Genomic DNA, 13,087 nt, shown 5'->3' on the forward strand with positions numbered 1-13,087 from the left:
ACAATAAAGGTCAAGGCCTCCAATTAAAGCCACGAATGACCCAATTGTACTGATAATAATTATTATGTGTAACTTGTGTAGAAATATGAAAAGTAGCATAAAATGTTTTAGATAATTTGTTATTTAGTGTTTTTCGAATGCAAAATATTAGCTTAGGTAGTGACCACAGTGACCGGACCCTAACCTGCGTGGAGCACAAGATATTTGACGTCCGTCATCTCGTCAGCCACTCAGCCAACCAGAAGGAAGAGATGCCACCCACACATACAGCACCACACCGCCTGGCCAATCGGGTCCATTTAGCACTTTTTGTTAGAGTTACTTTAATTGATATATATACGAGTATGATGTAAATGTTTGGTAGGGGTTTTTTGGGTTATTTCCTAGCTGGAGAAATAAACCATCCTTTGAACTCTTGCAGCCGGGTCTCAGTGCCTCCTTCCCCGACAGGGGTGGTTATTTTATTTTCTCTCACACGTAGTAAGCCGGGGAAAGGCACCTACAAGCAGCAATAATAAAAATGTGTACATTTGGTTCAAGTGCACCCATCCACTTAAATGTTCGATTCTTTAAAAAGATTAAGTTGTTGCTGGTTAAGCTACCATGTGAAACCAAGTTACTCAAACTAACGTGGGAGGTGCTTAACAGACCATACTAGCAATACCGATGTACACATTATTTCCTTAATCGCCCAAGCCCATTTTGCTATGTTCTGGCATAAGCCTGATGAACAACACCTCTAGCTGATGATTGAGCCGAGTGTAGCCCACTCAGATAATCTTGCTGTGTGCATGACCAGCGGTATCACATTACCTCCCTACCAACCCAATCCAACACAATGGATGCAATAGGCCTGCAGAAGGGTGGGCACCAAAATAGCGGCCCGCTCTGTTTACAAGCAAGCTGCAGTACACCAGGGTGAAGGGGATGAGAGTTGCTTATGAGCCTCTACTATGTGATGTATGGAATCCAGCAGATATTACAGCGTGGCATGATATACCAGTGGGTGGTTAAATTGCACTTATACCACCTGCTTGTAGCCTCCACACACCTAACTCACTAAAATCCTGGTAGTACCATAGTATGATGCTTCATTACAAGCACATTGCCCTTGTTATCAGTTGGCGCCAAAATCATCGGAAATAGTTGAAAGGGTGATTTTTTCAGACACCACAGCTGGCTCGATATCCATAGGAGCATATGAGCACATTCAGAATAGAAGAGCTCTTGCCCACACATTCAGCATTGCTAGCCTGGAAAGGTGACATGGGGAGGATGATTAGCGATGACCAATGGGCCCAGATGTGCAAACTTACCAGAAACATATCTGTTAGTGAAAAACTCTCTAACCCACTACAAATATGTCCATCTGCTCTATTACACACCAGACATATAGATGTCTGAGATGTTTCCCTCCACTCAGACACCACCGGAGATTCTTCGTGAGACTATAGACCAAAATCATATACATCTCAAGAAAGAGGGGCCCTCAGTAGCATAAAAGAGATAGTCATTGTGCAAGATTTGTTTTGCTGCCTTCTATGTTGTGTGTAATTTCCTTAAATTAACAATTCCTTTCTGCAGTATGCCATCTACCGCAGCAAACATAGTTGCCTTCTTGTTCCATTCAGTTGGTGTGCCTTTAGCTTTGATATCAGAAGGCACTTGTTCCCTTCAGCCAAGAAAACTAAAGTAAAATACAGAAAACAAAATGGAAGCTTTAAGGGTACAAACCAAAGACATGCCAACTGACTGGAACTAGATGGCAGCTACTATAAGTATGGGGCAGTATATATATATATATATATATATATATATATATATATATATATATATATATATATATAACTGTGGTAGGGGTGGAGAACCCTGTCATGTTGTTACAGGAGGTCATGCATCTCTGGAAGGGCAACTGGACCCTCAATGCAGGCTATCATCTGGTAGGTGTACCAAAAGCGAACTGTCCACTGTAGCTCAATCAGGATGAGTGTTGAATTCTTGGAGTTGGAGAACCTTACCAGGATCTGGGAGAGGAAAGGGATCGGTGTGAAGGCATACAGAGAGAGGCAGTTCCACTGAATTATCAGTGTTTCAATATTCAAGCTATGTTGTCCAGGGAATCATAGAATGGGCACTTGCTGTTTCTGGATGTTGCAAAAGGGTACACCTGAGGATGACCCCAGCACATGAAGATGGTCTCCAGAACACAGTGTTTGATTTAAAAAATAATGAAGCACACTATCTTGCCCTGTTGCTATGGGGTGTTCCCTTCCTAACCAAACTAACTAAAGGTGCTCGTCATTTGTTAGAAGTCCAAAACAAAACGCCCTCAGTCCAGCAATCTAATCCTATCTGGCCCCACCACTTAGAACTAACAACTAAAGAAGGCAGCTTCCCTTCCCTTCCCTTCGTATGAATGGGAGTCCTTGTCCCCTAGAGGGGAGTCACTTCCATTGAGGTCCCACTTGCCCAGACCCATTGTGAGGGTCTTGCAGAGTGAGCTCACCTCCCTAACCTTAAAGGGGGTATCCCCTCCTTGGGGAGAAGGGGTGAACACTCTTGATTTGTCACAATTCATACTAAAGGGTTACCTTTGACTTACTTTTCAAGTGCAGACTGCGCATTCCTTGTTCTGCTAACTATGTTTTACATATGTGCTGATGCAAAAGGGAACTTGCGTATTGCTTTACTGGAGGTGAGAGCCATATTTGTGCTTCTCTCGGATGATGTATATTTTGCTGTGTGAATGAGTGAATGTAGAGACACAAGCTGCATTCCTGGGCATGCTGTGTCTGCATACACTTTATGCCAAATGCTGCCTTATGTATGTAAAGTGAATTTACATTTGCAATTAGAAAAGAGCTGATGTATTAACAACAGTTTCACTATACTACCCTTCATTCTCCTGTGCTTTGTGGGTTTGACCTGAACCAGAGAATGAAAATCCCATTTTAGGACTTTCACCTTGTCAAGATTTGCCAGTTTCTGTTGTAGCTCAGTTCACAAATGCTGGGAGTGGAGAGATGCTGGTCAGAGGAGCTCCACTGAGAGGGCGACTGGCGTGACTCACCGGGATTTAGCATTAGGCATTTCGGACAGGCATATGGATTACACAGAGTGGATATGAATGAGGTCAGATACTCATGGTATACCTCTGGAAATTGTTCTCCACCGGTCTACCTCTCCCAATCCACACAATGGTACTGAATAAACATTAAAGGAGTTTTACAATATTGTGGAGGCTACTGTGAGAAACCCGAGGGTATTCCCACTCCCAAGACTGCTGGATCCTCTTCTCAGGTGGCCAGGGAAAGGCCATCGCTCTTGGATCCCGACCCTGGGGGTGGAGAAGGGAGGGAGGATCACCTGGTTGGAAGGTGGAAGGTGCTTTGAAACTGGGAGTGGGGTACCCTTAGGAGAGAAATGGTATCCCCCTTATCCCGTTGAGACCCAACCAAACCCTCTCCCAACCTTATGGTATTTTACATTTTCCCACATATAACAACTAACAGTACTGGGACAAAGAAGAGGCAACTGAGAGTAATGAACACTACACACTTTCACCACTTTGGTACTGGGACGAGGAAGATGGCTGCAGGGAGCTACGAGGGTCAGGCATGTCCCTTTCATTATGGTCAGGCAAGTCTCATTGGAGATGCACACCTGCAGCCTGTCAAGTGGCAGCAGGTGTATAAAGACTGACTGGTGGAGCAGAGCAGGGAGCAAGAAGGAGGCCTGTGTGGAGGAAACCAGCAAGGGACCGTGCTTCAGAGGAGACAGATGTGGTGGGACCGGTCGAGAAGCCAGGACACCGGCAAACTGCCCAGAAGACTTACACAGCCTGTAGCCAGTGGGCTGCGTAAGTTGTGTCAGTCTGGGAGCCTCCGTGAATTGTGCTCTGCAGCAAGAGATGCGAGAGAGCAACCAGAAGAGAGGATGCCATCCGCATCTAGAAAACAGCATTCCGGGTGCAAGCATGTGAAGAGAGACATACGGCAGGTCAGCGAAACAGTGAGTTTGCCGACCTCTGCTGGAAAGGAGAAGCAGAGGGAATCGCCGAATGGAGACGCCACAAGCGGTGAGTGTCAGGGAGGAAGCGTGTACACCGCGGCACTCCTACAAAAATATATTGAATACTGGATGAATGGAACTTTACAATCTAGTGAAACTAATGCTTATTCAATACCGGATTAAATAGAATTTTAAAAATCAAGCATAACAATGCTTCTGGAACACCGAATTAAATGAAACTTTAAAATCAGGCATAACAATGCTTCTCGAACACTGAATTAAATGAAACTTTAAAATCAAGCAGAACAATGCTACTTGAATACCGAATTAAATGGAACTTTAAAAATCAAGCAAAACTAATGTTGGTTGAATACCAAATCGAATGGAACTTTAAACACAGCAAAACCAATGCATATTGAATACTGCATTGATGAATGGAACTTTACAATTAAACGGTATGAATGCTTGACGAACACTGAATTAACTGAAACCCTGAAATTAAGCAAGTCGAGTAACTAAAGTGAAAATCCCGAATGCCCAGGGGAGAACGAACTACAGAAAAAGGGCATAAGTGTGACAAAGAGTTATATAAGAAAATCGGTGTGAGTAAACACCCTTAACTGAACATTTATGATTGAATGCAGGGTGACAAGGCCAAAGGCTGGAAAGGATGTGTGGCAAGTGTGGCAAAGCCAAGAGCCTGATAAGGAAAAGCCAGAGGAATATCAATCTATACATCAAAGCCAAGAGACCAAAAGCCAGGGATCCTGGTTGCGTGACCTGTAATGGATGGACCGTTTGGTCTGACAACTGTGCCTAGACCGTGGGGCCTATATGTTGAAAACTTAAAGACATTGTGATAATGAAGATAAAGTCTTGGGGAAGGGAACCCTGAGGCTTGAGGAGCTACATTGTGTGGTATTGAGAACGAAACTTCAAGACCGTTCATTTTTTGTGAACTGTGTTACTTTGAACTCGGTGAAGGGAACCTTGAGGATTGATTCTGAACTATATTGTACTGTATTCTTGTGAACTGGATAAAGGTAATCTTGAGACTTTCTCATGGAACTCTCTTATACTTGAGGAAGGGGAGCTCAAAAGAAGGTGTGAGCTGTAAGAAGCTCAGAACTTTAAGTTGAACACAATTTCTTTTGATTTTAACATCCCTACACTTTGGTTAGCTTTAGTTGTGAGGGCGAGGGTAGGTTTTGGACACATACAGACTTTTAAGTTGAAATATTGGACTTAGACTTTCCTTAGTTTCGTTCAGGTAGGTCAATCCCACCTTGGCATAGGGCAGTAAGACCTTCTACCATCCTGACATTTGATTTCATAAAGTATTATACTTTACACTTTAAGTCTGTTGTCTGTGTCCTGCTTCATGATGCCTTCATGCTACCCCTAGTCTGTGTTCTAAAGTTAAGAACAAAGGGAACGTTCTGTTCTGAGGGTATCTGAATATCACGTGGCGTACCAAAACTGTGACGCAAAGAGAGAGTCTAAGGATACATTTCACAACATGAGACACATTTAACATTTTAAAGAACATATCCATTTTAATGGGGTTGCAAGACATGAAATTCTCCTAGCCCCCTGAAGAATGTTCTAAACAGGAAGAACGGAAACATGTTGGGGCAAAATGGCAGTGCAAAGAAATTAATATATGCTGCCAAGAGATATATATGATTGTTTACTTTGACTTAGGGTCATGATCCTTTAGGTACGTTGTCACTGGGTTTAGTATTGGTCAATGTAACAAGATTTTAACTTTTTGCATTTGAGTACATGAAGTCAATGCAACATCATATGTGTGTGTTGTGTTTTTCTATATTTTTTTAATGAGGAATGTATATTTTTCTACATGTTTTATATGGAATAAATTAATGATGATTAAAGATGGTAACGATATATATATTATTTGCACAATTGGCAAGCTTGGTGTGTCTAGATTATCTGGTGTCACGTACTGATGGTAGGTGGGTTTTAAATGCTCTCACAGTGAGGGGATGTCATTGTTTGGATATGGTTATAATTCTGTGGATTCATCCCCCATCTTTCGGTTGCTTCTTTTTTTAGTAGAGATGCTGGTGAGTACCAGGCAGAAACATAAAAAGCAATGAACAAGACCTAAAAACGACATAATGTTTGAATATTGGGGTTTCCCAGTATAAAGTGAAAGATATAAACAGTGACTTGGGCTGTGAGATAAGCCACAGGAAAATAGAATAAAACACCTGCCATTGGTCAGTGCTTGATGTTGGCCTAAAACATCATCAACTGTAAATATCCAAGGTGATGAAATAAAAGGGAGTACATGTTCTGGGGGCATAAAAGATGCCTGAAAGGCAAGCACTGCTTTTACTGGCCACTTTCAAGAGTGGGTGAGTAGAGGTCTATGTGATAAAGAACTTACATTTGTATTTATTTAATTATATACAGGCAAGAACAATGCTCTTTTGATCACACGATAACGTACTGTAGATTTGATTTGAGTTTTATTTATATAGCACTATACGCCAAAGCGCTTTACAGGAATAAAGCGCTTTACAGTAATATATTGCCTTACAGGAATAGAAATCAGAATTGATGGGAAGCAGTGAGCTTCTTACAATGGGGGTGAGTTCAAGTGACAATCTGACCAGGTTGTGGAGGGGAGTAAATGGAACAGTAACCAGGGGCAATACATGGGTCGGCATACATAGATTAAGGACAACCAACATTAGATATTTTTAAGTGCAGGTAGGCAGTACGGCCAGCTGTTTTAGGGATGTGCCTATGATGGATGAGGTGGTAGAGTGGAGGCACAGAAAGTGAGGGACAGGCAGGTTAGAGACTAGGGAACAATGTTAGCGAGCAGGCAGATGAGAGGTAGGTTAAGAGGGTAAATCAGAGGCGAGGAGGTAGGCTTTTAGTTTGGTTTTGGACAAATAAGTGTGGACTGTTTCTCGGATGTCCAGGGGCAAGAGAGTGGAGAAAAGACCCCAACCCTTACTGTCTCCATACCTACAAATGCTTAGTAACTAACTTGAAGCAAGCTATTATATCGGCCAAATCCGAAAGCTACAACAATCAGATTTTCGCTGCCAAGTCCAGTACGCATAAATATTTACCATCCTTAAAGAATTTGAAGGTAAAACTGAAGCAGGACTCTCTGTTCAAAAGGACAACTGGTGTCAGCTCATTCATAACGAATTCAATCAAAAAATCCTGGGGCATAAAAATACCATTGACTCCCAGGTCAATCAGATTTCTTCCCTGGTATCAGGCCCCCCAAGCCCACAGATGTATCCTCACATATAACTAACGAAAATCCTCCACAGAGGCTCTTTCATTTGAAGTCCATTTCGGAGGCTCAGATATGTGAAATTGTGGGGAAAATTAAACCTACCTCATGTATGGGTGATCTCTCTCCATCAAGACTCTTCAAGGATGCCATTGAAACACTGGCACCATGGGTTGCTCACCTAGTAAATGTGTCCTTCAAGGAAGCCAGTATTCCCCAACTGCTTAAGAAGTCTTCGGTTACCCCGTGATAAAGAAGAGCACCCTTGACCCTCACAACCCCAAAAACTACTGGCCAATCACTAATGTGCCATTTGTGCTGAAGATTCTCGACTGAGTAGCCTACACTCAACTCCAAGTACACTTGAAGAGTAATCACCTTTCTAACATTAGGCAATCTGGCTTTCGGGCCAAACATGGGACCGAAACAGCATTCCTCAATGTTAGGTCAAGTGTGGCGAGCATTGTGGATAGGGGTAAGCCAGCGCTCCTGATGACTCTCGACTTGTCTGCCGCATTTGACCTGATTGACCACTCATTGCTGGTCAAGAGACTGCACAAACAGGCACTGTGCTCTCGTTTGGCCACCCAATGGATTGCATATTTCCTGGGCTCCAGATATCCACGGGTGGCTGTGGATGATGCCTGTTCCCAACCGGTACCCGTTACATGCAGAGGGCCGCAGGGTTCATGCATCTTCCCTACATTATTCAAGATATATATATATAAATATATACACATATCACTCCCCTTCTTTCTCTCCTAGATGACCTGGGTGTTCAATTCACTAACTACGCGGATGACACCCAGGTCATCATTGAACGATCTGGAGATTATATCAAGGACACCAACCTCATGAACTCCATTTATAAATGAATTCAGATTTGGATGGCCACAAACTGACTGGCCCTGAACGCTGAAAAAACTGAATTGTTGATTATAGCATCTGGCAATAAATTGAAAGCACTTAGCCCCGACTATAAGGCTTTCACCATTGCTGACATTCAAATGAAAGTCGCTAGGTCTGTAAAGACCTTGGGCGTTACACCGGATGCTGGCTTTCCATGAAGCCCGCATGTTGCCCAAGTCAAGGCCTCATGTAGTTATATTTTTTTATTTTTTTTTAAATTGTTTTAATCAATAAGATTTTTACAAAAGAAGAATATAAGACATTTCATTTTCAGTGCGAAGCTGCAGTAGCAAGTAGGATCATCAGTGATGATAAGATCGGGAGAAGTATTGAGGCCGGAACTCATCAAAGGTCATTGGGCGGACCAATCAACCTGAGGACGGTCGGCTGAGAAGTTCAGTGTTTACATAGACAAACATTTTGTAGGTGGCCAGCTGCCACAAAGGTCTATCTCCGGCCATCAATCTGGGCCAACAAACGTCCTGGTCACTTAAAATGTGCTCCGAAAAGATCTTCGTCAGGTAGACTGTTCGGATCCTGGCTGTGCGAGGACATGCTAAGAGCAAATGCCTACTCGACTCTGTTACTCCCGGCGTTTTGCAGAATCGGCACTCGTTCGATGGAGAAAGCCCTCTGATTGCTAAGATTTCGTTGGTTAACAGGAGATTTAGTCGCGCTCTCATTATTAAATCGCGAGCGTGTCTAGAAGGGAACTTTTTGATGTACGGTTGTAAGTCGTTGAATCTTCTGATGTTTGGCGGGAAGTGCTGTGTCAGTTTATTCTTTAGAGCTGCCTCGCTGGTTTGGATCCAGTTGATTTCTTTCAGTTTTTTTTTATTTTTGTTGGGTTTCTTCTTTGGTAGTTATATTTCCAAACTATTAAATCACAGTTTGACATTTTGATACAGAGATCAGAGGAGAGTTCAGGAAAAGAGAAGATGATTTCGGTGTTGTCCACGAAGAGTTGGTACGAGAACACAAAGGAGGAGATTAGTGCTCTAATAGCAGAGGTGTAAAATGTAAAGCGAAGAGGACCCAAGAAATTGCCTTCTGAAACACCAACAGTTAGATGAGTGAGTTGAGAGGTGTTGTTGCTATAGGAAACAGAGAATTGGCGAGTTGCTAAGTAGGATTCAATCCAGGCAAGGGCTTGATCACTAATCCCAAGAAGAAAGAGAGTATTAAGGAGATCAGACTGATCGACAGTGTAAAGGCAGCAGACAGGTCAAGGAGTATTAGGATAGAGGATAGAGCATACATGCTCATGTTTCAAAAACACTGCATTTTAAATTCTTTTATCAGGGCAGGACCTTTTTTCTTGGCACAGAAATCATTTACCGAGTTACATCATCCAACATGGTTGTAGTCGGCATTGATGATACAGCAAGTGCAAAGGTAAAACCTCTCATTGTAATTGGTTAAACATTTAAGAAGGTATTAACAAGTTGATTCTAACTCATTGTGTGTACTTTTAGACATTTCAAAACACACAACAGCCCACACTAAATCAGTATATGGTACTTCACAATGTGTCATTCCACCTAGTACATTGCTGCTAGAAACAGCAACACAAATTACTAAAAATGTTGCTTACATGGATATTAGTGTATAAACTACATATCATTTTTATACTTTGAATGTTAATGGATTGCACAATAAATCACTAAGGCAAACTATGCCTCTATGACATATGCTGTTTTTTAATACAAAACTAAATCTTACCAATTCCTTGTATTGCACAGTGCAAGTTTGCATAACTTCCATACTTTAAGTCCATATTGGCGAGATTTGCAATGTAGGGTGGAATTTGGTACTGATGCCTAAATTCAGTATTAAGAGGGCGAGGGATATCTTCTTTCCAGTCAGAAGGTCCAGAAAAGGCATGTTTAACTTGAAATCCTGCAAAAATTCGAAATAATGTTCTCATTAAAAAACAGGCACACCCATAAAATGTGATTTTTGAACCACATAATAACTAAAAGCACTCAATTGAGGGTACACATTCCTGTTCTAAGTGTGGTTGACAAGAGTGGAGTACATGGGAATGTTGTATGTGACAGGTAGCACCCACCGACGATTGGAGATATCCTGGTAGCCAACCAGAGTCTGAATTGTGTTGCCCCCTCCTCTTGTATCTTCATTTAAGCAGAGGGCAGAAGAGATACAAATAAACAATCATGGGTAAAGTCATTAGTTGTGGCGTAATAGGTTTCAATGCACTAAACACCTGGGCCCTACCCTGCATACCCAATAATGTCGGCAAGTTAGTGCTTGAAGACATATAATATTAGCAATAGACATCATAAAAAAATGCTTCTGTTCGAAGAGGTGAACAGACCTAGGTCTATTGCTAGTGGCCTTGAAGATCCTTGTGTTTAAAGTCGGCCTAAAAAATGTCTACTCTGGGTTTTGCAACTACTTTCAAGACTTAGGGAAAGCGAACAAAAATACTTGGACTAAAAAGGTTAAGCAAAACCCATTGCATGTGATTCTGGACTAGAGTGACACATCTGGTTGCTAGATGTTAAAAGCTCTAATTAATGTTTTATGAGAAGGGTGCATGAAAGAGTATGGGTGGCTGCAAGAGTGAGGACAAGCGTGCTTGCAAGAGCGAGGTTGCGTGAAAGAGTGAGAGCAATGGTGTGTGTGTGTGTCAGAGAGAGTGAGATCAAGGGTGCATGGTAGAGTGAGAGCTATGTTGCGGGCGTGAGAGAGCTCCAGATGGGCAAGAGAAGGAGTGTGTGTGTGGGACTTTAAGAGAGACAGGGTGCAATTGTTTGAGATGGTTCATGAGCGAAAGCAAGGGTGTGTGCGAGAGAGCAGGGCTCTAGAGAAGGGAGAGACAGGGTGCAACTGTTTAAGAGGGCTCACAAGAAAGAGAAAGGGTGTGTGCTATAGAGAAGAGTTGCTAGAGGGGTTAAGGGTGCCTTTGTGTGGATTCCTGGGGGTGGGAAGAGAGAGAAATAAGTCCAGGGTAGCGGCAACCTGCAAATAAGGGTGAGGTGAGCGGTAAGAAGAGGGGTAAGAAGAGGGGGATGTATGTGGGCGGGAAAGGGGGGATGTCTGTGGGAGTGGAATGTCCCTAGGAGAAAGGAAGGAGGATGTCTGTTGGAGAACGAGGGTTGCGTGAAGCAAGAGGGGGTGTTTGTGGAGGAGAGCTGGTATATGGGTGGGGGATGCAAATTGTGTCGGGGGAATAGCGCAGGGGCAACGCGCTCGCCTTGGAAGCAAGACGACACAGAGCAGCACAGGTTCGATCCCCGGCCTGCGCTTAGAAACCTCTGGCTATTAAGTGCATTGTAAATAACCAATTATTATTATTATTATTATGAAGGAGGGGGAGTTTATGTGACATTGTTGGTACTGGGGTGTGATGGGGTGATGAATGAAAAAAAACCATGGGCAAAACAGCTTGGATGTTCCATGCCTCCCCGATTTCTCCAGACTTTCTCACCATCCCTTGTGCCCCGTGCCTAGAAGCAGTTAGCTAGATGTGGAGGGATCTGTTCAGTTGAACCAAACACTATCAATCACTCATCTACAATTATACCTCTGACAGGCGAAGTATCCCTAAATTCGAGAACGAATCCTAGCAGATTGCAAGAAAACAGTGCTGAATTTGCCTCTATATCTTTCCAAAATATGTGTCACTAATTTAAACAGTCCTAAAAATCATTGAAATTAACCTAATTGTGTTAACCAAAATGTCCACGGGCTGGACAAAAACGTTGGGACATACTAGCTCTGTTTAATGAATTATACGCTTGAGACATTTGCTTTTTATTACGACAGTCAACTGCCACAAAGCATAATGTGCAATGTCCCAAATGGGGAACCAGTGCTGACTAAACAGCCTACTGTCAAGTCGCTAGTGGCGAGTAATGGAGGAGTTGGGACTTGCAAAGATCTGTCACTTCTTAAGAGGCAAGTGAGCAAAAGAAAAAGCCACAGATAATACAAAGTTTAGACTGGAGCAGAAGTGGGGAGGGTCTTAAATATCTACGGTCATTAACCAGTCAGCAAGAGTATCTGTCGGTAGTGAACACAACGTGTAAACCACATGTATACAGGTAAATACAGGTAGCTTATCTGGCTGTGCACAGAGCATGTAATAGAAAAAGGGCTGACAGGTAATATACTTAGGGAGACTCGGGCTAAATAATGAGAGAAGAATGCAATGGGCTATGTAAAAAAAAGCAGGAGGAACAAACCATGGCCATTTGGGGGTCATGGGGGAATAATTTACAGGACCTTAGCAAAACATGCACAGGAAAATGGGTGATATGCTCTACACAAGAACCCCATAGACCAGCAACCTTACCAAACTTTCTCTAAAACATTGTGCACTATTAGAGTCCCCCAGCAGCTTTGCTGGATTTGAAGGGTTTATTTTTTTCTCCTGCTAAGAGTGAGACCCTTTTTTCACACTCTTAGACAGATTGCTAGTGTGTGTTTTAGGCTATATTGTGCTTATGGTCTATGGGTTTTTTCTCACCCTTATAGGAATCATCTTTATAACATGTGTGGTACACAGCACCCTCCCTGGAGTACCACAGGGGTGTTGTAGCGTCCCCCAAACATAGACTCCATACCCTGGGACTGACTACTGTCTCCCAGGGCATGTAAAGTTACCATTGACTTTACTATTCAATAATTATGAACTAAACCAGTACAACCCATCTTACTTGGAGGTACTGGGAAGGGTTAATAGATTTTCCCTGGTGTTAATTTTCGAGAGGGTACCGTACAGTCCCTCTCTCCAAAGTTTCTGGCTGGTGGCAGTGGTTACTACCGTAAATATTCGACCGCAAATATTTCCCTATGGGATTTTCCCATTGTTCGAGGCTACCATTTTTACTGACAGCCTCTAACATACCGCCGGTT

General features: G+C 42.7%; 1 protein-coding gene across 2 annotated transcripts in view; it reads right to left on the bottom strand.

The window, feature by feature from the left end:
• The window catches only part of TEX26 (testis expressed 26), a 199,239-nt gene that overhangs the window by 51,297 nt on the left and 134,855 nt on the right, over positions 1-13,087 (bottom strand). The window contains exon 6 of one of the 2 annotated variants that reach the window (XM_069640082.1): positions 9,926-10,102. The exons of the other annotated variant lie outside the window; for it this stretch is intronic. Within the exon in view, the coding sequence (XP_069496183.1) occupies positions 9,926-10,102 (177 nt within the window). The remainder of the gene's footprint in view (positions 1-9,925; positions 10,103-13,087) is intronic. 2 annotated transcript variants of the gene reach the window in all.

Source organism: Ambystoma mexicanum, chromosome 7q (genome assembly GCF_040938575.1).
Source record: "Ambystoma mexicanum isolate Mex_15411 chromosome 7q, UKY_AmexF1_1, whole genome shotgun sequence".
Lineage (NCBI taxonomy): Eukaryota > Metazoa > Chordata > Amphibia > Caudata > Ambystomatidae > Ambystoma > Ambystoma mexicanum.